Source organism: Myodes glareolus, chromosome 18, assembly GCF_982192425.1.
Source record: "Myodes glareolus chromosome 18, mMyoGla1.1, whole genome shotgun sequence".
NCBI lineage: Eukaryota > Metazoa > Chordata > Mammalia > Rodentia > Cricetidae > Myodes > Myodes glareolus.
Genome location: NC_142043.1, coordinates 35,846,507 through 35,868,093, shown reverse-complemented (window position 1 = coordinate 35,868,093; position 21,587 = coordinate 35,846,507). Strand labels below are relative to the sequence as shown.

Below are 21,587 nucleotides of genomic sequence, written 5' to 3'. Positions count from 1 at the left end.
TACCCCCTCGACCCTGTCCGTGGGCGTGGCCCGCGCCCGTCCGGGCGGCCGCCGGTGGCTGAAGACGGTGCTCCGGCATCGTGAGTTCGGCGAGCGCAGCCATGCCCCGGTATTACGAGGACAAGGTGGAGGGCGGCGCGTGCGCGGGCGTGAAGGAGGACCTGGGCGCGTGTCTGCTGCAGTCGGCCTGTGTGCTCCAGGTAGCGCGTTCGGGGAAAGAGCTCGGCGACGACTGGCTGCCTGTCGGCCTGCGGGGGCGGTCAGATCGGAGGTGGAGGTCGCAGCCTTACCCGCGGATAGATTAGATTTTGGCCAGCTCTCTTGAGGTCTCGGCCCCAGTTCTCGCTGGTGTTTAATGGGAGATCACTGACGCACCTCCCCATCTCAGGTTTTTGTAAACATGCAGCCATCTCAGTTCAAGTGGTTCCCGAGTGCTGGCACTCTGCTCAGGTTTGGACACTCGCCACCAGGGATTCCCACTCCACGGGAAGCTGGCGAGGCCTGTTCCTGCACTGTATGGCTCCTTGATCTGTGATGGAGATTTTGGGTTCCGTGGCTTCTAGAGTATGGACGTCAATATGATCTTATGGCGTGCCGTAGTTTCTCCTTGCCGATCTTTAGCCAGTCTTTAAAAAAGTTCAGTATTGCATTCTGGGAGGAATTCACCATAAACCTGTATTTTATGTGGTGCTATGGGAGACAGTCGAGGCTCGGAGAAACTCGGGGTAGTAAGTATGAACTCAAGTGATAAGAATGTAAGTTCCAATGGGGGCTAGTGAGAAGAAGGGGGTGAGGGTGGGGGAGAGGGTTCAGAAACAACTTTGAGATAGACTTCTTAAGGTTTTATGACTTCTGGGAGGCCAGAAAAGTTGGAACAGCCAGAGGGAACTCGCCAGGGTTTTCCATGTGGCTCCATCGACAGAACACTTACTGATCTTCACCTCAGGAGAGCATAGCCGTCTTGCCCAGACTCACCGCTCTAGCCCTTTCACCTGGTTGTTTGAGATAAGGTGTGTCGCGGAACCTGACTGGCTAGGCTACCATATCTGCTGGTCTCCACTACGCAGCTGTGGGATTATAGGCGCCTGCCACCACGCCCAGCTTTTTCTGTGGGTGCTGAGCTGGAGACCTCATACACAGCAAGCACGTCATTCACTTAGCTATTTCTCCAGCCCCTCATTAGCGTTTATGCAGTGTTTATTACCAACCCTAAAAGGGTCTCATTTTAAGGCATCAATTTGTAGTTCTCATCCGCAGGAAGGCTTATATGAACATTAATGATGTGTTCTGAAAAATCTCAGACTCTAGGGGCTGGAAAGACAGGTGGCTCAGTGGTTAAGAGCACTTGTTGCTCTTATAGAGGACCTGAGTTTGGTTCCTGGCACCCATATGGTGGTGCATAATCACCTATAACTCCAGTTCCAGGAGCTCTGGTACCCTCTTCTGTCCTCCATGGTACCAGGTCTACACGTGGTGTCCATTTGTACATACAGGTAAACACTCACACAGATAAAACAAAATTTTAAAACTGACTCAGAGTACTCAGTTATTTAATAATCTTTACGTTTGATTTTCTTCACCAAGAATATTAAAAAAGGAATTAAGAACTTGCTTAAATTAACTTTTCTGAAAAGAGCTTCTTTGGGAAGAATAGTTGTTTTGTGCGTTGTGGGACAAATTTCCCAGGCGTTGACGTTGGTCTCTGTGTCACAGGAGGGAAAGTCTCCACGGCAGTGTTTGAAGGAAGGGCACTGCAGAGCCCTGCAGTATTCGTTTTTTGAGTGTAAAAGATCAATGGTAAGTGATTAACCGTTTTGAAAAGCTTTGGTTAACTGTATAGAATTAAATGTGAATGCTTTAATAGTCATAAATTGGTTGTTGTGATATGGTTTGGATAATAGTGTTTGGGCTCCAGTGATAAAGGTGAGACAGCATTCACAAAATTTCCCAACTTTGTTAGCCTCCAGGGCTGCTGACCCTCACGGTTTTCTGAAAGTGTGAGGGTGAAGTCTTAGCAAGTATAAATGGGAGGAGTTGATAGCCAGAGGCATGAATTCTGGTCTTTTGCAGTTACACACAAGCTGGGACAGCTGAGGACTGTGTTTGCACTTCTGCCTTATGTGACCAGGAGAAAGTGCCAGTGTTTGTGTTTTGGACATGCATCACTAATCCCTGGGACTCTGGTCCCTGATCTCTACTCGAAAGATCTACATAGATCTTTGGGATGAAAACAGGCTTTTTATGGGAAAAGTATGAAGTCAGAAATGTGAGCTTCCCTAGAAAGAAGGCACATGGGTGGGCTTGAGCGTGTGTTTGCTGGCTTTGGGACTATGCCAAGAGCTCTTCTGTTCTGTTCAGGAAGAAGCAGAGGGCACAGAGGTTCAACATGCAGGAGACCAAAACCCAGGGAGATGCTGCCTGGCCATGGCGCTTCTCTTCTCAAGTAGCAGCCTTTTGCCGTTTATGGCAGCCTCCCTGTGTAGTTTTCCTGCCTGCCTCCTTGAGTAGCTTTGTCAGCTGTGTGAAATGCAAGCCTCTAGGCTTGTGTGGAATTTGAAAGTCTGTTCCAGGCATTGGGAAGGCACAATGATTAGTAAAAGAGATGCTCCTCTGTACCATCGTATCAGACAACAGCAGATTCCTGGAGACTCCTCACCTAATCTTCCTTCTTCCTTCCGTTTCTCTCTCTCTCTCTCTCTTCCTCCCTTCCCCCCTCCCTCCCTCTCCCATATTGAAGTTAGATATGACAATCCAACAGGAGGAAAAGAGTCTCAAGAGCAAGCAAGAGTCAGAACCATAAAAATACTGAACTAATGGTGATAATACATACACAGAGGACCTGCTGTAGCCCCATGTAGGCCCTATGCTTCATGCCTCAGTCTCTTGAGCGCATATGTGCCTTGCCTAGTTGATTCAGAGGACCTTGTTCTTCTGATGTCCGCCATCCCCTCTGACTTTGACAATCTTTCCTCCTCCTCTTCTGCTGGATTCCCTGGTCTATACTGGGAGGGATTTGATGGAGACCTCCAGCTTAGACTCTTTGTGTCATGTCTGGTCTGCATCTGTTCCCATCTGCTGCCAGTGCAGGCCTCTCTGATGATGACTGGATAAGGCACTGATCTGTGAATGCAGCAGAACATCATTAGGAGCCGTTTATTGTTGTTCGGTTTTACCCTATGTTTTTGGGCTATTAGTCTCTGGTACTTGGTTACCCAAGCACTGTACTATATGGGCTCGTTCCTGTGGAACGTTCCTTAAGTCAAATCATACATCTGTTGGCCACTCCCACAAGTTCTCTGCCATTCTTACCCTAGCATATTTTGCAGGCAGGACAGATTGTAGGTTAAGGTTTTGTGACTGGGTTGTTGTTCACATTTCTCTTTTGATAGTCTGTGAGTACTTTCCTGTACAAAAAAAAACCAAAAAAACTAGAACACAGGGGTGAAGGTTCCATGTAGGCACCAGTTTGACTTCTCCATGTTCGACGAGTTGTATAAATGTCCTTGGCAATTAGGCCCACTGTGGCTGTCGGTTTGTGGAGAGCAACCCTTTCTCTTGGCATCAGCCTGAGCTGTTTGCGGATTTCCATGGAAATTTTTCTTCTATGAATTTGTTGAAAATATTTTCTGGGCCTTTGAGCTGGGTTTCTTCTCTTTCCTCTATCCTTTTATTCTTAGGTTTGGTCTTTTCATACTGCCCAGATTTCCTGGATGATTTGTGTCAGGAATTTTTTAGATTTAGTATTTTCTTTGACCAATGTATCCATTTCTTCTATGCCAGAGATGCTGTCTTCCATCTCTTATAATGTTGGTGAAGCTTGCCTCTGTAGTGCCTGTTCAGATTCCTAATTTTCCATTTCCAGACTTGCCTCAGTTCTTGTTTTCTTTATTGCTTCTATTTCCATTTTCAGGTCTTGAGCAGTTTTATTCATCATCTTCCTTTCCTCCAATTGTTTGTCTGTATTTTTCTGGATTTCTTTAAGGAGTTTATTAATTTTCTCTTTAAGGACCTCTGTCATCTTCATATAGTTGTTTTTAGGGTCTTTTCCTTGTGCTTCAGCTATGTTGGAAATTCAGGACCTGCTGAGGTAGGGTAGCTGGGCTCTAGTGGAGACATATTGCCCTGACTGTTTTGATTGTGCTCTTCCACTGTTGGGATGATTGTAGGTCTAGGTGTTGATTTCTGGGTTTCTCTTTGTTGGGTGGGGGTTTTGTTTCTTGCATTCTGTTTCCTCTCTGGACGTTTGGAGAGTGTGGTGGCTGTGTTGCCTGTTTTACTGCTGTGCCCAGCTGGTGTGCACAGGGAAGGCCTGCTGGTGTTGGAGGCTGGGATGCAGCGACAAGTGAGGAGGGATGATGGTCTATGGGATGCACAGATGTTGGGGGGCTGCAGCTGGTGTTCTGTTGCAGCATTAGGGATGAGACTGAGGAATTGGGTCTTGGGGAACAGAGAGAGCTGAGAAGGTCTATGGGCAGCCTACAGGATTTCTGAAAGGCATGGCCTCTTTTGAGTCATTGTAATCATTTTAAATCTTTTTGTTTGTTGTTTTTGTTTTGTGAGACAAGGTTTCTCTGTGTAATAGCCCTGCTGTCCTGGAACTTGCTTTGTAGACCAGACTGACCTTGAACTGAGAGATTTGCCTGCCTCTGCTTCCAAGCGCTGGGATTAAAGTTTTGCACCACCATGCCTGGCTATAATTTTGAATTTAAAATGTCAGTTATTTGCTGGATAACAGTAAGAGGTACTGTCCCTGGAGCAGACAGTGATCTCAGACTGTTCCTCCAAGCCTGTGACTGTGTGTCACTTAGCTGTTGAGTGAAAGAAGCCAGGAATATGTATTTAGGAATCTGGCTAATTCTTCTGTTTCAGAGCATGAGTTCCAGGGTCCACAAGATGGGTTGGTTGAACCATCCCAGTGTTTTTCCCATGTTTGCTTTTGAAAAATAGGGCTTTCAGTTAGGCCAAGTGGTACTGGACTATGATACCAGCTATTATAAGAGACTGAGGCAAGAGGAAGTAAGTTTAAGGCCTTCTTGGGCTATGGAGTGAGTTCGAGGCCACCTGAACAGCTTAGTGAGACCCTGTCTCAAAGAGAATATAAAAAGAAGACTGGAGATGTAGCTCAGTAGTATAGTTGGCCTAGCCTGTATAAGGCCTTGAGTTCAGTGCATAGTATATAAAAATGTATAATTTCTATATTGCAAAAAGGCTCACAGCTGCTTCATGCTGTGCTCAAATAAGTGGCTGTCTGTTCTATTATCGATCTCACTGATAGGGTCTATCTCCAAAATAATTCCTTCTTGTGGAATTTCTGAACAGTTACATTGACTTCAGAGCCTTTTCTCCACCTGTGACCCTTAGGAAGTGGCTCCATTGAGAGGCAGAAGTCAAAGAAGTTGGGGTCAGCCTAGGAGGAACTCAAGGACTTTTAATAACATGATCCTGTGTCATTAATGTTTCCAGTTGTTATTTAAAATTTTCAAGTAGATTTGAATTTACATAGGTAGGCTTGGTAGGACATTCACTGAGTATACTTAAAAAGGTAAATGTAATTTCAATTTTACAGGAACAAGTCTTTGTCTTCCCTTAGGAAGAACTGTGGTTTCTTCCTTTTGTACTGTGCCATTCATTATTTTCTCTTCCTGGCTTTGCACTTTCTCTTTACAAGGTTCACTGGGTAGCCCTCGCTAGCCTTGTGCTCAGTTTTTCTGCCTTGGCCACCTGAGTGCTGGCTCAGGTATTCCGCATGCTCAGTCAAGTTTTTGACTTTTCTGGAAGCTAGTTTGCTTTTTTCATAAAGTTACTGATATCCCTTACTAGAACTGTGTTTAATTATTATTCCAGATGTGATTGAATGTATGTATGCTTGTTTTCAGTTGGATACCAGATCAAGATTCAGAGGACGAAAAGGATATTGATAACATTATGGTAAAAGCAAGATGAAAATTACCCTGGATTTTCTCTGCTCCTTAACAGAAAAGAGCCAAAAGGAAGCACAGTATCTGCTTCATCTGCCTGACATCTGGACCAGGTTCTCCCTCCAGAGAACACTAGAGAAAATGGATAAATGCTGCTTCTGAATAATTCTGTCTCGTGAAGTCACTTATAGACGATACATTTAATTGAACAATTTGGGCTAAGAATTTAATGTGTTTTGGGAATTACCTAATGGAAAGATTATGTTCAAGGATGACGTCAATCAGATTGCACGATGTGTGCATCCAGGAGGCCATATGACACAGTGACTTAGAACCTGTTGTTGGGGGTTCTTCCAACTCCTGTTTCTTGGTTTCAATTTAATACAGCCCTCTCCTCATAATGGAATACTATCAGCCAATGCCCACATCCTCAAGATCTGTGTGGCCCAAAAAGGAGAGTGTGGCCCACAGATGACACCCCACTGAAGCACTCTGCTCTTTTCTGGGTCATGCTCCTGCTCCAACCTTTATGATCTTGGCTAGATCCCGGCCTCACGCTCTGTGCCTACTCCACTCACAGTCTCATTGGATGAGTTCTGGGCCTCATCCCTAAACACTGGCATTTGTAGTAAATGGAAACAACAGATGTTCACTCTAGATAGCAAGTATCAAAGTCATGAAGTGACGACAGAGTTTAGAATACTGGCAATTTATTTTGATCACTTAACACAGCAGAAACCCATCAGGAAGCTAAATTTCCGATTTGATATTTGGCATTAAACAGCGGAAGTTGTAGCTCTTTATTACTGCAGAGTTCACGGGGGCTAAAACAGTCAGGGACTGTGTAGTTGGCTTGCTGATCTCAGTGTGAAGCTGCGATGATTCCCCAGGAAATCACTGAGCTCCATGGGAGTGGGGAATGATGCGCCCTTTAGTCCTGCTGCCATGTACCAAACTTGGCGTGTGTCTGCAGTGTGGAGGATCACACCTACATGCTAGGCAAGTGCCCCACCACTGAGCTACACTCCCACAAGGGCTTCAACTTTAGTTGAAAGTAATTCTGATTAGAAACTGTGAAATGTGTTTGTATAAAAAGCCTCTATTTGTTAGAGATAGCTTTATTTGGAGAAATTCTGGACACAAAATTGGACCTTTGATGATTAGTATATTCATAGAGCATGTAGCAGTCACCACCCTAATTCCAGAAGTTTCATCACTTCTCTGCACTCATTAGCACTCTGTCTTCATTCCTCTTTCCGTTCTGCCCCCAGCCGCCAGTAATGTATTGGTTTCTATGGACTGTCTATTCCATATCTGTTAGTGGAATATTTAGTGTGGTCTCTTCTGACTTGTCACCAAGTTTGAGAGGTTTGTTTTTGCAGCATCACTCTGTAATTCACTGCTGCTAAAATACCATTCCATAGCAGACATACGCCATGCTTCTTTATCCATTGATCAGCTAGCGAGCTCTGAGCTGTTTCTACTGTGAATGTCTGTGAAAAGGTTCAACATGTTTCATTTAATACTTGCCTTAGAGTGGAATTATAGGGTTGTATGACAGCCTCCATCTATCGTTTTCTACAGTGGTTTCACCACCGTTTCATACTCTCAACATAGCTAGGTTCAAGTATCCACATCATCACTGCTCACGCTGCTGACGGACATGCTGCTTGGTGTGAAGAGGCATCTAGAGAGATCTTGATTTGCATTTCTCTAAAGTCTAATCTGAGCATGTTTTATGTGTTCGTTGGCCATCTGTATGTTGCATTTGCAGTCTCCAGTTTGATTTTCAGTTGGGTTTTCTTTTCATTTTCCTGTAAGTTTTTTTTTTTTTTTTTTTTGTGGATACAAGTAACGTGCAATTTTTTCTCTTGATACTCTTTGAAGCATACTTTATATTTGTATGTGTTTCCTTTGTGTGTTTTGAAACTGGGTCTTAGCCCAGGCTGGCCTGGAACCTGGAGCAAGCAGTTTGACTGCTTCACTTCTCAAAATGCTGAGTTTACAGGCACAAGCCACCATGCTTGGCTGAAGAACAGTTTTAATTTGGGTAAATTACATTTTTTTTTCTTCCAGTGTGCTCTAAGAAGCCATCCCAACCCAAACTTACAGAAACTTACTTGTGTCTTCATTGAAGAATTGTATATTTTTACCTCTTTCTTATAAGCCCATGCTTGCTTTCAAAATAATTTTTTGTTTTGTTTTATTTAGACAGGGTTTCTCTGTGTAGCAACCCTAGCTGTCCTGGAACTAGCTCTTATAGACCACGTTGGCCTCTAACTCACAAAGATTCACCTGCTTCTGCCTCCCAAGTGCTGGGATTAAAGGTATGCACCACCACCACCTGGCTTTGCTTTCAAAATAATTGTTTCTGTTTTTGTTTTTTGAGACAGGGTTTCTCTGTAGCTTTCGAGCCTGTCCTGGAACTAGCTCTTGTAGACCAGGCTGGCTTCGAACTCACAGAGATCCGTCTGCCTCTGCCTCCTGAGTGCTGGGATTAAGGGCATGTTCCACCACCAACTGACCTCAAAATAATTTTATACACCTTTATTTGTAGGCATATGTGAAGTTTTTAGTTAAATATGAACAGCAAAACTTAGCATCTTAAAGTGTATAGGTTAGTAGGGTTGAGCATTTACACTGCAGTCTGCAGAATTCTTCAGCCACTTCACAAAATGTCAAGTAGCCCATGAGTTACCTCCCAGCCGCTGTCAGGTCATCCCTCCCTCCCTCGGCATACCTCCCTTGGCATGCTCTCTCTATAGTAATCTCCACTCTATTTTCTGTTTCTGATTTGAGTACCATAAGTGCCTGATTGGATGCAATCTTAGCATGTGGGTTTTTCAGGGATGGGATGGGATGGGGACTGGTTTATTTCATATAGCAAAATACATCAAGGTTCAGCCATGATGTATCATGTATTTCTTTCCTTTGTAGGCCAAGTAGTATTCTAGTGCATGTGTGTCCCCTATCCTGTTACCTACTTCCTCAGCAGTGGATACCTCAGTTGTTTCCACTCTTGAGCTCCTGACTATTGCTGTGAACATGTATATACAAATCTCACTAGGATACACCTAGCAGTCTGTCGTAGAGTAACTGTTTTTATTTCAAGGCACTGCCATACCTTTCGTAGCAGCCACACTATTTTATACTTCTGTCAGCAGTGCAGACAGAATTATTGGGACAGGATTATTATCACTGTCCCAAGGCCTTGTCAGTTTTTTTCCTGTTCTCTATAGTGGCCCCTCTAAGTTGTGAAGTATCTCTACCAGTGGTTCTGTTTGCTATTTCCCTGATTAGTGGTGTCACATGTTTTATAATGCTTGTTGGCCTTTATGTATTATGCTTGAAGAAATCTCCTTAGCTCCTTGGCCCATTAATAGTGGGTTGTTGACTCTGGTTGAGTTTTTGGTAGTCATATCCACAAAAGTATTGCCCCACCCAGTGGAGCTAATTTTAGCTTGCTTTTGGGAATTTTAGTTTTAGCTCTTAGGTTTGCTCTTTGATCCATTTTGAGTTAATCTTTGTGTGTGATGTAAGAGTCTGATTTTCCATCCATCTCATGTAGATATCTAGCTTTCCACATTGCCCTTTGGTGGGAATCATCCCACCATGCAGGTCAGGGCTGTTTCTAAGCCTCAGCCTCTCTTTGTCTTGTGTCTTCATGCCAATACCACTGTTTTGATTGCTGGAACATTATAATAAAATTTGAAACCAAAAAGTGAGTCCATCTTTGTGCTTTTTTAAGATTATTCTTTTGGTTATGTGGAACCCTTTAAGAGTCTGTATTTCAGGATGGCTTTTGTTTTCTGTCTCTAAGAAGTGCTGCTGACATGTGAATAGGGAATACATTTTAGCCTCTTGAGCACCTGGGTGCACTGACATCTGAACATGATTAATGCCTCCAGTCCACAAGGTACTTTTTCATTTTTTGGTGTCTGATTACATGATGAAACACCATGACCAAAAGGCAAGTTGGGAGGAAAGAGTTTATCTCGCTTACACTTCTACATCATAGTCCATAACTGGAGGAATCCGGGGCAGAAACTGATGCAGATGTCATGGACGGGTGCTACTTACTGGCTTGCTCTCCGTGGCTTGCTCAGCCTGCTTTCTTATAGAACCCAGAACCACCAGCCAAGGGATGGTACCGCCCACAATGGGCTGGGCCTTCCGCCACCAATCACTAATTAAGAACATGTCCTACAGCTGGATCTTATGGGGCCTTTTTCTCACTTGAGGTTCCCTCCTTTCCGATGACTAGCTTGTGTCAAGATGACATAAAACTAGCCACCACAGTATCAGATGAGCACGATGGGGTCAGGATGATGGGTACATGATGACTTTATAGTCATTTGATGACAAAACTCCTACTTCCTTTCCTCTATACTGGTTATATTTAATAATGAAAATTAAATTAATTATTTAAAGCCTGTCGCTCAGTGAAAAACCTGAAAAAGAAATTTAGAAGACTGCACCAAGGAGAGATACAGGTGCGCTTTCGCTGTACCCAGGAGAAACTCACTGTGCTCCCTGGTTTCACTGTACCCGAGACACTCACTGTGCTCCCAGGTTTCACTGTACCCGAGACACTCACTGTGCTCCCAGGTTTCACTGTACCCGAGACACTCACTGTGCTCCCAGGTTTCACTGTACCCGAGATACTCACTGTGCTCCCAGGTTTGACTTCCTCCTCTGAATGTGGCCTCTTCTGTTGCATCTAGAATAACGTATGGTTACAAGGAAAGAAAGGCAACATAGGGTGGACATAGGAAGAACCTAATTAAACACTACAGATTCACCATTTATTCTTCACTTATCAAGTGTGTGTGTTCATAGGTGAGTGCATGTATGCATGTAGAGACCAGAGAGAGCTCTCTTTTTTACCATGTGAATTCCAGGGAGCAAACTCGGAATGCCAGGCTGCATGACACATGCTTTTGCTGGTGAGCCATCTTGCTGGCCCCTCATCCAGAATTACACTTGCCCTCACAGGTGCAAATGTAAATGGCAAGACTGACCAAACACACGATAAAGAGTTTTTTAAAGAATGTAAATAAGCCTTTTATAAAAATGAATAAAAGACATTAACAAATTTAGTAAATTATAAAAATGAAAAATGAGCAACTATTAAAAAATTAAATGATGAAAATTCTTAAAGGATTTTTTTTCTGAAGTGAAGTTACCAGAGGGCTCTGAAGGAAAAGTGTGAGTTTTTCCTATCATAGGGACCTGGGTGTGTGGGTGGAAAGTCAAGGGATGGATGGAAGAACAAAGAGCTTCCTGGCTTGAGGGGATGATCTGATGGTATATCTTAGTGGCCAAGCTCACTGATTGAGAGGCCCCTTGGGATTGGCAGAGCAGCACTTCTGAGTGTGTAGGAAGGACACTTGCAGATGAGTGATGTAGGAGAGGAACTACAAAAACAGGCAAGGAATGTGGGCAGCACCATCCAGTAGGCTGGGGCCCCAGGTGGAATGGGAGTAGAGAAAGAAAGCCAGCCAGTGCTTCAGGCTCTAAGCAAGTCTCTGTTCCTGTGCTGTTGCCTGTAGAGATCAGACTCAAGATACTTCAGTCTTTCAGCATGGACTCAGACCAGCGACGGTCCAGGAAGCTCCCGGGCCTTCAGCCTCAGACTATCAATGGTTCTCTTGTTCTGAGGCTTCCAGCTTTTTTGCTTCTTCTGCTAACAGGTTCTCAGCCTCTCCAGTATGTAAGCAGCCACAAGTATAAGTCAATTGTATGATGTGGGATTCCCCTCTGTATGCTGTAAACACCTTTGGTTAATAAACTGTCTTGGACCTGCGCAGAGCAGAATAGAGGTTTCAGGGCTGAGCAGCTGGAAACAAACAAGCAGCCTCCTACAATTGTATAAGCCAATAAATCCTTTTATGGATGGACGGACACATACACACACTTCTTTCTGTGGTTCATGTAGCTGAAGTTACAGGTGGGGACACACACACACACCCTTCTTTCTGTGGTCCATAGAGCTGAAGTTATGGACTGAGGGACACACCCCCCCCCTCCTTCTTTCTGTGGTCCATAGAGCTGAGTTGACTTACAATGCAAGTTTTCCCACTCAAAGGGTATCATTTAAAGTGAGGGTACAGGTTGGCAAAGAATAGGACTTTGCAACTTGGTAGAGAAGAGCTGATGAGGCTGGGGATACTGAGCTCTCCAACTGCGGTGGATTTTACAGACTTTTCTCTCCCCTCTGCCTGAGGAAGCTAATCTGCATGGTGTGTAGAAACTGTAATGATCATCCCATGAGGACAGTGTGGCCATCCCACCACACGTGCTGGGGATCTGAACCCAGGGTCCCACGCTCTCGTGACCAGAACTGAACTAGTTGAGCCATCTCTCCAGCAAAATTAGGGTTGATTGAGAGAAGGGAGTCACTCAAACCTAGTCAGCTCTTGATACAGCAACTCCAGATGAGCTGACCTAGATGTCAGAACCAAGTAAAGGGGCAGTGAGATGGCTTAGTGGATACGTATACAGACTGGAGTTCGGCACCTGTAATTCCAGCAGAGATGAACGTTTGTGGATAACGAAGTCTCATTATCTGGAACTGGCAAGCTCTAGATTCAGCAAGACCCTGCTTCAAAAAATGAAGACTGAGAGAAGAAGACATCTGACACAAGCCCCTGGCTTCCACACCCACTCACACAGCCACGCGTGGGCACACACCCATGAGAAACATACATACACACACACAAACAAAAAGGAAGTCTAAAACACTGCAAATAAGAACAAGAGGACTTTGAACAACAACACACCCTGGAGCAGGAGAGCCACGGCAGAAAGCGCCAACAGTGCCGAACAGCACACTATATGACAAGAAGGAGCTACTGCGACCAGAGTCCAGTCCTCCAACACAGGCACACTGCCCGCTTCAGAGACAAAGGCGCAGTCATTCTCGGTGGAAAAGTCAGAACAAACACCAACTGGAACAAAACATTTAATTACAAAAACATTTAAGACTTCTGTAGCCCTAACAAAGATGAAGCCAAAACCCAGCTAACCAACAGCTTTAAAACCTTCCGCCTATAACAGAGGCGTTAACAGAATGTTTACTAAGGGTTATTGGAGATGTCACAAAATCACATGCATCAGTAAAGCAGACTTTTGATATCTGCAGAGGCTCAAAGGAACAGAAACTGAAGCAAGGCTCCATTCCCGCATTGCGAGAAGAGTAGGAAAGCACTGGCTGTGGCAACAGGAGATTTCCAGACAGCCAAACATATTCATGTTGTTTGTGATTCATTTCGACGGCCAAGAATCGCCAAGGGAAGTTACTGGACGCGTGGTCCTTGAAGGAGATGCGGACTAACGCCATAATGCTGGTGACAACGCAGCTCTGAACAGATGCTTCTGTGCAAGTCACACCATGGAGGCACCCACAGACGGAGAGAGGCCGAGTTGTTCAGGGAAAGGAGACAACACACATGAACACACGAGACCAAGGTCCTCACAGCCACCTTCGGAGGGACCTACTGCTGTTGTCCACAGCTGACACACACAAGACAGTCTTGGAGAGGTCCAGCAACTTGTCCCAAGTCACTGACCAGTGAGAGACAGAACCTTGATTGGGGTCTGGCGCTGTCTGCCAATGTCCCTGTTCCTAACCACGCACCCTAGTTCGAATTAAGTAAAAACATGCTTAAAAAGACCTTAGTCTTCCCTACTTACAAGCTATGAACCCTGGCAGCCAAGCCCAGTGGTAAATGCACGGGTGCTGGCTGTGGACTTCCTTCCAGTGTAGGAGAAAAAAATCAAGGGAGACCACGTGTGATGCTCTTGTGAGTTTTATTATTTACCATTCTTAAGACAAGCACATTTACAGCATACATGGCTTTACATGAGCTAAGAATATATAAAACAGTAACTATATGTTCATATATATTAATACTGTCCCAAACAAATAAATAAAAGTATTTAAATGCACTAAGCTTGTCAAGTACATGTGTGTGGGGATAAAACAGTATTCTACAATATTTTTACATCTTTAAAGGAAAGCAAAGGCAGCTGTGCTGCGGGAGCTGACGGGATCCACACGGCATTCCCAGCTGTCCAGACACCGCACATTCCTTCTTAAGTGGGGACAGACGGTGGACAGAACGTCACTTTGTGGAAACCAGTAAAACTGTTTCCCACCTACAGTGAACAACTCAGCCTCCTGGGGTGGCCAGGAGCTGCCTGTGCCCGTGCTGTGCACAGTGCCCCTTCCTAGCCAGCCTGGGACGTGAGTGATGTCCTGGAAGCCGGTCACAATGCCTTCAGAGAAGACACTGAAGTCACAGTCCTTCCCGTGATTAACCAGGCTTTAGAGTTTTACAGTGACTCATATTACAAAACAAAAACAGAGAAAGTAATCCCCATGCAAAGCCGCTGACAGGGAGTCAGCTGTCGCTCTGTTCCCTTTGTAAGTGGACAGAAAGAAAAGCTGGAGAACACAGAAACATTGGATTTTAAAGTCCAAAGAAATATTTTTAAAAAGGCAGTGATGTCAAATGAGAAAAAAAAAAAAACTAAAAACTTAGAGTTAATGGACCAAGAAAGAAGTAAAAGGCTTAGCCAGCCACACTAAGCCCCAGAGGCCTAGATCAGGGACTGAGGCTTCCTGGGAATCTGATACCAGCAGAGCAGGCCCTGTGTGGAGGGCTGGGTAGTGAGAGCTTCCCTGCCACTCACCTTCCACAGTGCCACGCATGCCCTGAGAGTGGGGCACCAGGAGTCGGGGGCTGTCTGCACACTGGTAGAAAGGGATGCCTGCACCCTCCCTGACTCTTGTTGAAGGCCTGGTCCTGTCTGTGCCTCAGTGTCCCAGGTTCAAGTTTGTTACATGTTTTTAAAGGAGCCAAAAGAAAGTAGCTAGACTTCTATGAGAATTCCCATGGTGTCCACAAATCGTGAGTATCAGCATCATGGATATACTCCATACAGTTCTTTTTACAGCCTTTTAATAACATGTAAACAGAATTATGGTAAACAGAATTTATAAAACATATAAATTCTAAGGAAAAAAATCTGCTATGTGCAGATAAGACTCATCATCACCTTGTAAAAGATGACCAGACTAAATCGTCTATGAGATCCCTTTCTCGTCTCACAAGCCTCTCTCAGGCTCTCAGTGTAGGGGCAGTTTTAACTGTTTCCCAACAGTTATATAACAGAAGGCGAACAGTAACAATTATTGCAAACCAAAAACTAAGACGGTTTCTTTAGACATTCAAACATGATTTGTGTTCTTCTAGAAGATTGTTAGAAAGCTCCCAGAAGAACATTACTTCTGAAAATATTTAAGTATCTACTGTCTCTATGGCCCTAAATCCCCGACTGGAGAGTTGTCTCTCAGACACCTGAAAAGCCACATCGAAGGTCCTGATTGCCAGAGAACGGGAGATACGTCCTGTGGGTGTGGACCTAATCACGGGGCTTATGAAGAGGCAGGGTCTGGGGACCTCACAGCTGGTGCAGATCTCAAGCAGACCTTCTTCTGTGACTGCAGGGGCAGCAGTGTGGCCCCAGGGCACGGGCTCCTGGTGTGACTGGTCAAGCTTCCCTTTCACTTTGGGTCCACAGAGAGGAGTGTGGCCTTTGAGAGTCACTAGAGCCAGCTTCTCTCATAGCATGAAGTGTGACTTCTTTTCCCCAAGCTGAGCTAAAGCCTATCTCTACCTGGGACCTCAGGTTTAATGGGGCAGGTACTTTTTGAGGATAGATCTTAAGTCAATGCTCACTTGTGAGTTACTGAATAGAAAAATAAGTTGAGTGAGCAGTGTGTAAGTGGGTATTTGAAAAAGTCTCCTGGAGTTTTAGACAAACCAAGCTGGCTTCTTCTAGGAACTATGACATTAACTGATAGTTACAGCTGAAAGCTATGGTTAAGGGCAGCCATTACTATCCACACTATTGAGCCACACATGACCCCCTACAGATTCCAACACAAAATCATGCTCCATAGACTCTTTAGTGAAGTAGTTTTAAAAACACAAAAATAAAAACGAATCCTTCTGGTCTTCTTGAAGAATCATATGTGACACTAGAGTGTACCCACATTGATTACGTAACAGCTAATTAGAGGAAACCGTGTGTTCATGTCTCAACTTTTCCGTAAGTCCCTTCTGGAGGCCTGTAATGCTTGGGGAAGGCCTTCAGCTGCAGGGAGTTAAATGCATATTTGCGACTTCCAACATTCTTCATTGTATTTTCTCTTCGACAACCCTCACTGGGGAAAAAACAAGCACAAGAAATGACAGCAGTAAAAAAGGAAAAAAGAAAAGACTTAAACTAAGATGAAATGAACTTATTATTTTCATAGCATTAAAAAAAAGATTAACTCAGATGGGTGCTGGACTCCTGTACAACGGATGCACACATAAGATGGTTTCTGGACAAAGCAGGGCAAAGCACAGAGATGGGTACATGCTGGGTGCGGCTGTGGGCTGGCAGGTCCAGAGCGATGTCATGTCCAAGCAAACACAATTATTTTAAAAATACATGATTTTGTGTGTATCTTGGGTTTGGTTATCTGGGGTTCTATCATAACCGTGGTTCGCAGGTTTTTGCACAGCAAACTGGATGAATGGGGATATTTTATTCTTACCATAGCTTCTGAAACACAGTACCTTTTGTATGGTAGCAAAATCTGTGACACATCAAACCCCAAATGCCGATTTTCGTTGCAGAGTTCAACAGGTAGCAAAAAAACATCTGGCAGAGGAGGCTGCTCTGCTATCTGTCTCCACCCAGGGGCAGCTGTGCAAGTGCACAGTGCCCGCCCATGCGCTGGCTGCAGAACACGTCCTCACGGCTACCAGGCTGGCGGCTGTGAAGTCTCCATTGATCTCCTGGTGGTCACTAACCACCTTCTCCAAGTGGGCTGCTTTCATTGCGGCCACTTCTTGTACAGGCACTACTGAGCTCTTCCCTTAGAAAATTCACTACTAGTTTGAATCCCAGCCACACTGGATGGAGGGATGTCATTGCAACACAAGGGCAAGACAAATGGTGCCCAACAAGAGGATGAAGAGTCAGGGAGGCCTCAGAGCGAACCTCAAGGGAGTTCTCTAAGCAATGCTCTGGAATGGCATAAAATTAACAGCCAAAAGATTCTTAATATAAATTCCTTTCCATGACACAGTAAAACTTGCTATCTTTATAATGTTTAAAGAGTAGCAATAAAATCAAGTAGTTGTCAAGTTCAGTAAAAAATCCCCCTTCTGAGATGTAAAACTTGCAGTTATCAAGAAAACAGTGATTTTAAAAAAGCCTTTCAAATTCTATGAAGATCACAGGACATACATTTAAAAAATAGCAGCTCAAGCCTTTCAAAATAAAAATGACAGTCCCCTTATTAAGAACATGTCAAGTAGGTTTTGGTGAGACAGTAACATTTATTCAAAAGAGATAAGCCCAGGCGGTTTAGAGAAGCATCCGCCCGCTTGCTGTTGACTGACACCGCCACTTGTGCCTCAAGCCTTAGGCTGGATGTGTCACCTGAGCTAAACCCCTGGGTCACCCAGAGCAAATGACAGCATCTGCTGGACATTCAGTAACCAGATAAAAATAGAAATCTATTTAAAGCAGAAGCTAAGAAGCTATAGGTTCCTGTGCACAGTGAACCTCTGTGGTCTTTGGACGCTCCTTTACCGATAGACTACTTCACATAACGGCTTCTCCATTTACAGAAGGTCCTCAAACCCACTAGTCAGTAAATGCCAAATGAGAACTTAAAAAGGCTGACAGTCCCTGTATTTACCTGTGAAACGATCTAGTACTGGATTTAGCTGACTGCATACACCAAATATGAACTTACAATTTAATCTGGTTTTTAAATCACATTGTTTCTTCTACATGTTTCTATCCAGGCCGCTATGCCTGGTCTACATGCTGCCACTGTCAGCATGGTCTGCATGTGTCTGGGAACTGGCTTGAAGGTTTGGGACAAGGTCTGCAGAGGGGGCAAAGGGTGTCCTGTTGCAGAGTCCAGCATGACGGCCTGAAGCAGAACACTTCACTGACCACAATGCAGCAGTGTCTGTCTCTGAGGCTGCAGCACATGATGAGGTTTGGGGCTGATTTTAACAAGAGAGATTTAGTTACTGTACGGCTCCTGTTTTTTTTTTTAATTATTATTATTATTATCTTGAGCTTTGCTTCATTTTAAGGACGTCAACTTGGGAAGTTTGGAAACTCTAAAAGGACAATCCTAAGATCTCTTCCACTTTATAATTCATCTGAGGTCCCCTGTCTAGGCCATGTCACAGCAGACATGGGGCGGGGCTCTGTGGAAGGACCATGCCCCTGTTCTAGCACCTCTGTCTGAGGAGTACAGGAGGAAGCAGTGCAGTCAGCCTAGCTCGCAGAATGTGCACAGCCATTCTGTACGGCCGCTCAACAAGAACTCCTGAGAATGGTTCTCTCCTTCAAAAGGCGCGGCTGCAGAGGATGCCGACTGAGCAGTCTCTCCACAGCTCAGGATTTTTCAGAGGGAACCCAGACGCTGCTGCTCAACACTAACAGTGGCCTAGTTCAAGTTATCTCCTTACTCTCTTCTCCTCATTCCTTGCTGTAGCCAGGACTTTGAATGCACATTTGACTTGATTTCATGAGCAAAAGGCCTTAAAGACATTAAAATCCAGTATAAAGGATAAGCATACTGAAGGTCGGTCTCCCTACCTCCCCAATACATTAGGAGAAAAAAGCAAATGCAAGTCTCAAATCCCCCCTGTGGGGATGACTCCCAGAGCCAGCCTCTTGTGCCTGCAGGTGTACTGCAGTCCACTCACCCCTGGAAGAGAGAAACAAGGAATCTCACGATGGCTTGCCTTCCTGACCCAGCCAATAGCCAAGGCTATATAGGACAGGAGGGAGGCTGGTACCACACCAGACCATAATCTTCTAACAGTTCTCCTCCCTGCTTGGGTGGGTGTTTGGGGGCGGATTTCTCTAACCAGCTACTACTTCCCTTCGCTGTACAACGGTCCTGAGAAGAGTCTGTGCAAAGAAGTAGGGGCATCTTGGGCCGCAGGAGACAGAGGATGCTATCTCTGCAGTTACCTCCAGAGATGCCCCTCATCTGTCTATGACCTCTGAACCCTGGAAATGGTGCGTTCCTGAGTCACCTCCCTGTTATCAGGAGGTTATCAACCTAGAGCAGGGAATGGAGGCCGTGAGATGGGGATGGAAGGAGACTATGGACTCTCTTTTCCCTACTCAAATGGAGCAGACAAAATGAGCTTAAAGGCTTGAAGCACATGCTTTGAAGGGAAAGGGCACCTAGCAACCATTCCTTTCAAAGAGTCTCTGACTGGACGGGTCTGCCTGGTGATTAATGTCAGCCGGCAATGGCTAGAGCGCTACACTGGGAGATGCCACAGAGCTGTCGCCATGTTGACACTAGAAGAGCCAAGTAGACCTGCTTATGTGGGAAGACTGAGTAAGGCCTGCACTGGACGCCTGCGGTGCTCACTGCTAACCGCTCTGCAGCTCCTCTACTTCACTCTATGAGAGGAAGCCAGAGCAGAGACAGTCCTGCAGCGATGGTCAGGAAGTCTCTCGGAGAAAACAGAGAGGCTAGGACTATGGTGGGTGGGTTTGTGGGTGTGAAGATACTAGACACTCAAGCTTCTCTAAGTCACTCCGGGTTTTTCACCACACTCGTGAAAAGCAATCCCCTTCATCGAACTGGCAGTCAAAAGCAGAAATACACCCTAACAGGAACCGGAAGATGAAGAAGACATTCTCTGTTTCTTACACAAGGTGAGTGGAACCTTCCCTAGGTTACTTGGTTATTTTTATGAAGGACAATTACTCTCTGCCACGTAGGAGTGTCAGGGCGACTAGTCATCCTATTTGACGGGCAGTGCCAATGTTAAAATTAGGAGTGACACACGCAAACCCACAGTTATCTCCCATTTTCACAGCTCTCTCACAACTTAAGCTTCATTTTTAAAAAAACATTTTCTTTGATTTTTTTGTTCATTATTAACCTTATTGTATTAGTAAAAGAAAAAAGATATCTAGATTTCATCTGGAATAAAATATACAGTTTTTAAATTAAAAAAAATATTTCAAGAAAAAGTATATAACTCTTGCTACTGCGTATATTAAGAGCAACCCTGAAGTCACATGCAAGATGTAAAGTTTGTGAGCTGGACTTGGTGGCATGTGCTCCTGTATCCACAGCTGTGTCGTCACCAAGGGAAATAACTGGGAGCGAGGAAGTATGACTCTACAAACTGTTTGCTATTGCAATCCCAGGACTACGCTTTGAAAGGAAAGTGGGAAGTCCAGTCCTACTAAACAGGGGTATCTAGATAAACCAATAAAGCGTCTTTTTCTTGTTGATTTCTTCAAAAGGCAAGGAAGGTTAGCAATAAACTTGAGGAATAGTATCAAATATACAAACTCTTTTCAGACAGCATCCCTTTCTCTTGGAGCAGGGCACACAAGATGTACAGGTAATAAATAGTTATACATCAGAAGGTCGGATATTTGGTACAAGTAATTCCAGGCCAGCTAAATAATGCAGTCACAGGTACCAGAAGAACATGTTACAAGCACTGAAGACACTGCACAATCAAAATGAACAAGTCCTCTCGATGAAAGAATTTGGCAGGTATTTACAGTTCAGAAGAACAGAACATCAAACTGTAAGGCATGAGATATTTCTTGGCAGACCTCGCTTTGACACCTTCCTTCTGTCCAGTTTGGTACACGGTGGCTGGACATATTCGGGCACTTTTGTCTGTCTTGTGACTAATTAATTTTCATAATAATATTTATTTGCAGCGTAATTTGGTCACCAGGTATGCTATGCTCAGAAAGAGCCACACAATCAGTAAATTGGGGCTCAGAGCTAATAAAGGAATAGAACAAAGGAGGCTGGGGTCTAGCCTTAAGTCTCGGATGGGCACCAGGCCGCTCAAGTTCTTCTGGGTGACTACCTCCCGTGTTCCAATGCTGTGAAAAGGAAAAAGTTGGGAGAAAGGAAAAGAAAAGGGAAAAGGAAAGAAAAAAACAAAACAAAAAGACAGACACATGCGATGGGTTTTACCCAGAAGTATGAGGAGAAAGGAGAACCAAAAGGTAAGATTGAAAAAAAAAATGGAATGAACCACAACAGAAAGAAAAATAAAATGCAGAGAAGGGTGTGAACAAAAGACCAAAATAAAACCAGCACAGTTACAGGAAAAAAAAGAGAGAAAGAGAAGTGAAAAATAAGAAAGAAATACTGTAGTCTACCAAAATTAACACATGTAGCTGAAAGGATGGCTTTCATGTTCACCCTCTCTCAACTGGCCACGCACAGCTCCATGCCGCCTGTCACGCCCCACATGCTGCGATGGGCATTTCTGAGAAGCAAGCTGAACATGAAGAACCATGGGGGTTTGACCTTCTCACAGATGCCTGGGTGACGGGGAGTACAGTGGTGGGTGCGAAGCTGATACTTGATCAACCACACAGACAAAACTCATTTACCTGGGTGTCAATCCAGGGCAGCGTCCTCCCCAACCTGCCTCAAGTCTCAGTTTGAGTGGTGGAGGGGTGTACCGATCTTGTCTCCAACTCTGTAAGACACTGTTCTAGATGATCCCTCAAAACGGAGTCAACCAAATTCACATGGGAAATTTGGGAATTTTTTTCCTATTTTAATCC

At 44.6% G+C, this 21,587-nt stretch overlaps 2 protein-coding genes across 13 annotated transcripts in view; one reads left to right on the top strand and one right to left on the bottom strand.

The window, feature by feature from the left end:
* The first annotated feature begins 5 nt into the window (after positions 1-5).
* Coa5 (cytochrome c oxidase assembly factor 5) lies at positions 6-9,639 on the top strand. The gene is made up of 3 exons (XM_048430301.3): positions 6-200; positions 1,714-1,797; positions 5,877-9,639. The coding sequence occupies exons 1-3, from the start codon at positions 102-104 to the stop codon at positions 5,916-5,918; spliced, it is 225 nt and encodes a 74-aa protein (XP_048286258.1). The 5' UTR covers positions 6-101; the 3' UTR covers positions 5,919-9,639.
* Positions 9,640-13,713: 4,074 nt separating this feature from the next.
* Positions 13,714-21,587, bottom strand: part of Inpp4a (inositol polyphosphate-4-phosphatase type I A) — a 114,593-nt gene continuing 106,719 nt past the window's right edge. For 7 of the 12 annotated variants that reach the window (XM_048430303.3, XM_048430302.3, XM_048430306.3 and 4 more), the window contains one exon: positions 15,903-20,891. In XM_048430303.3, coding sequence (XP_048286260.2) covers positions 20,711-20,891 — 181 coding nt within the window. In that variant the 3' untranslated portion in view covers positions 15,903-20,710. Of the gene's footprint in view, positions 20,892-21,587 lie in introns of all 12 variants that reach the window. The other 5 variants (XM_048430307.3, XM_048430309.3, XM_048430312.3 and 2 more) reach the window with 1 other exon arrangement.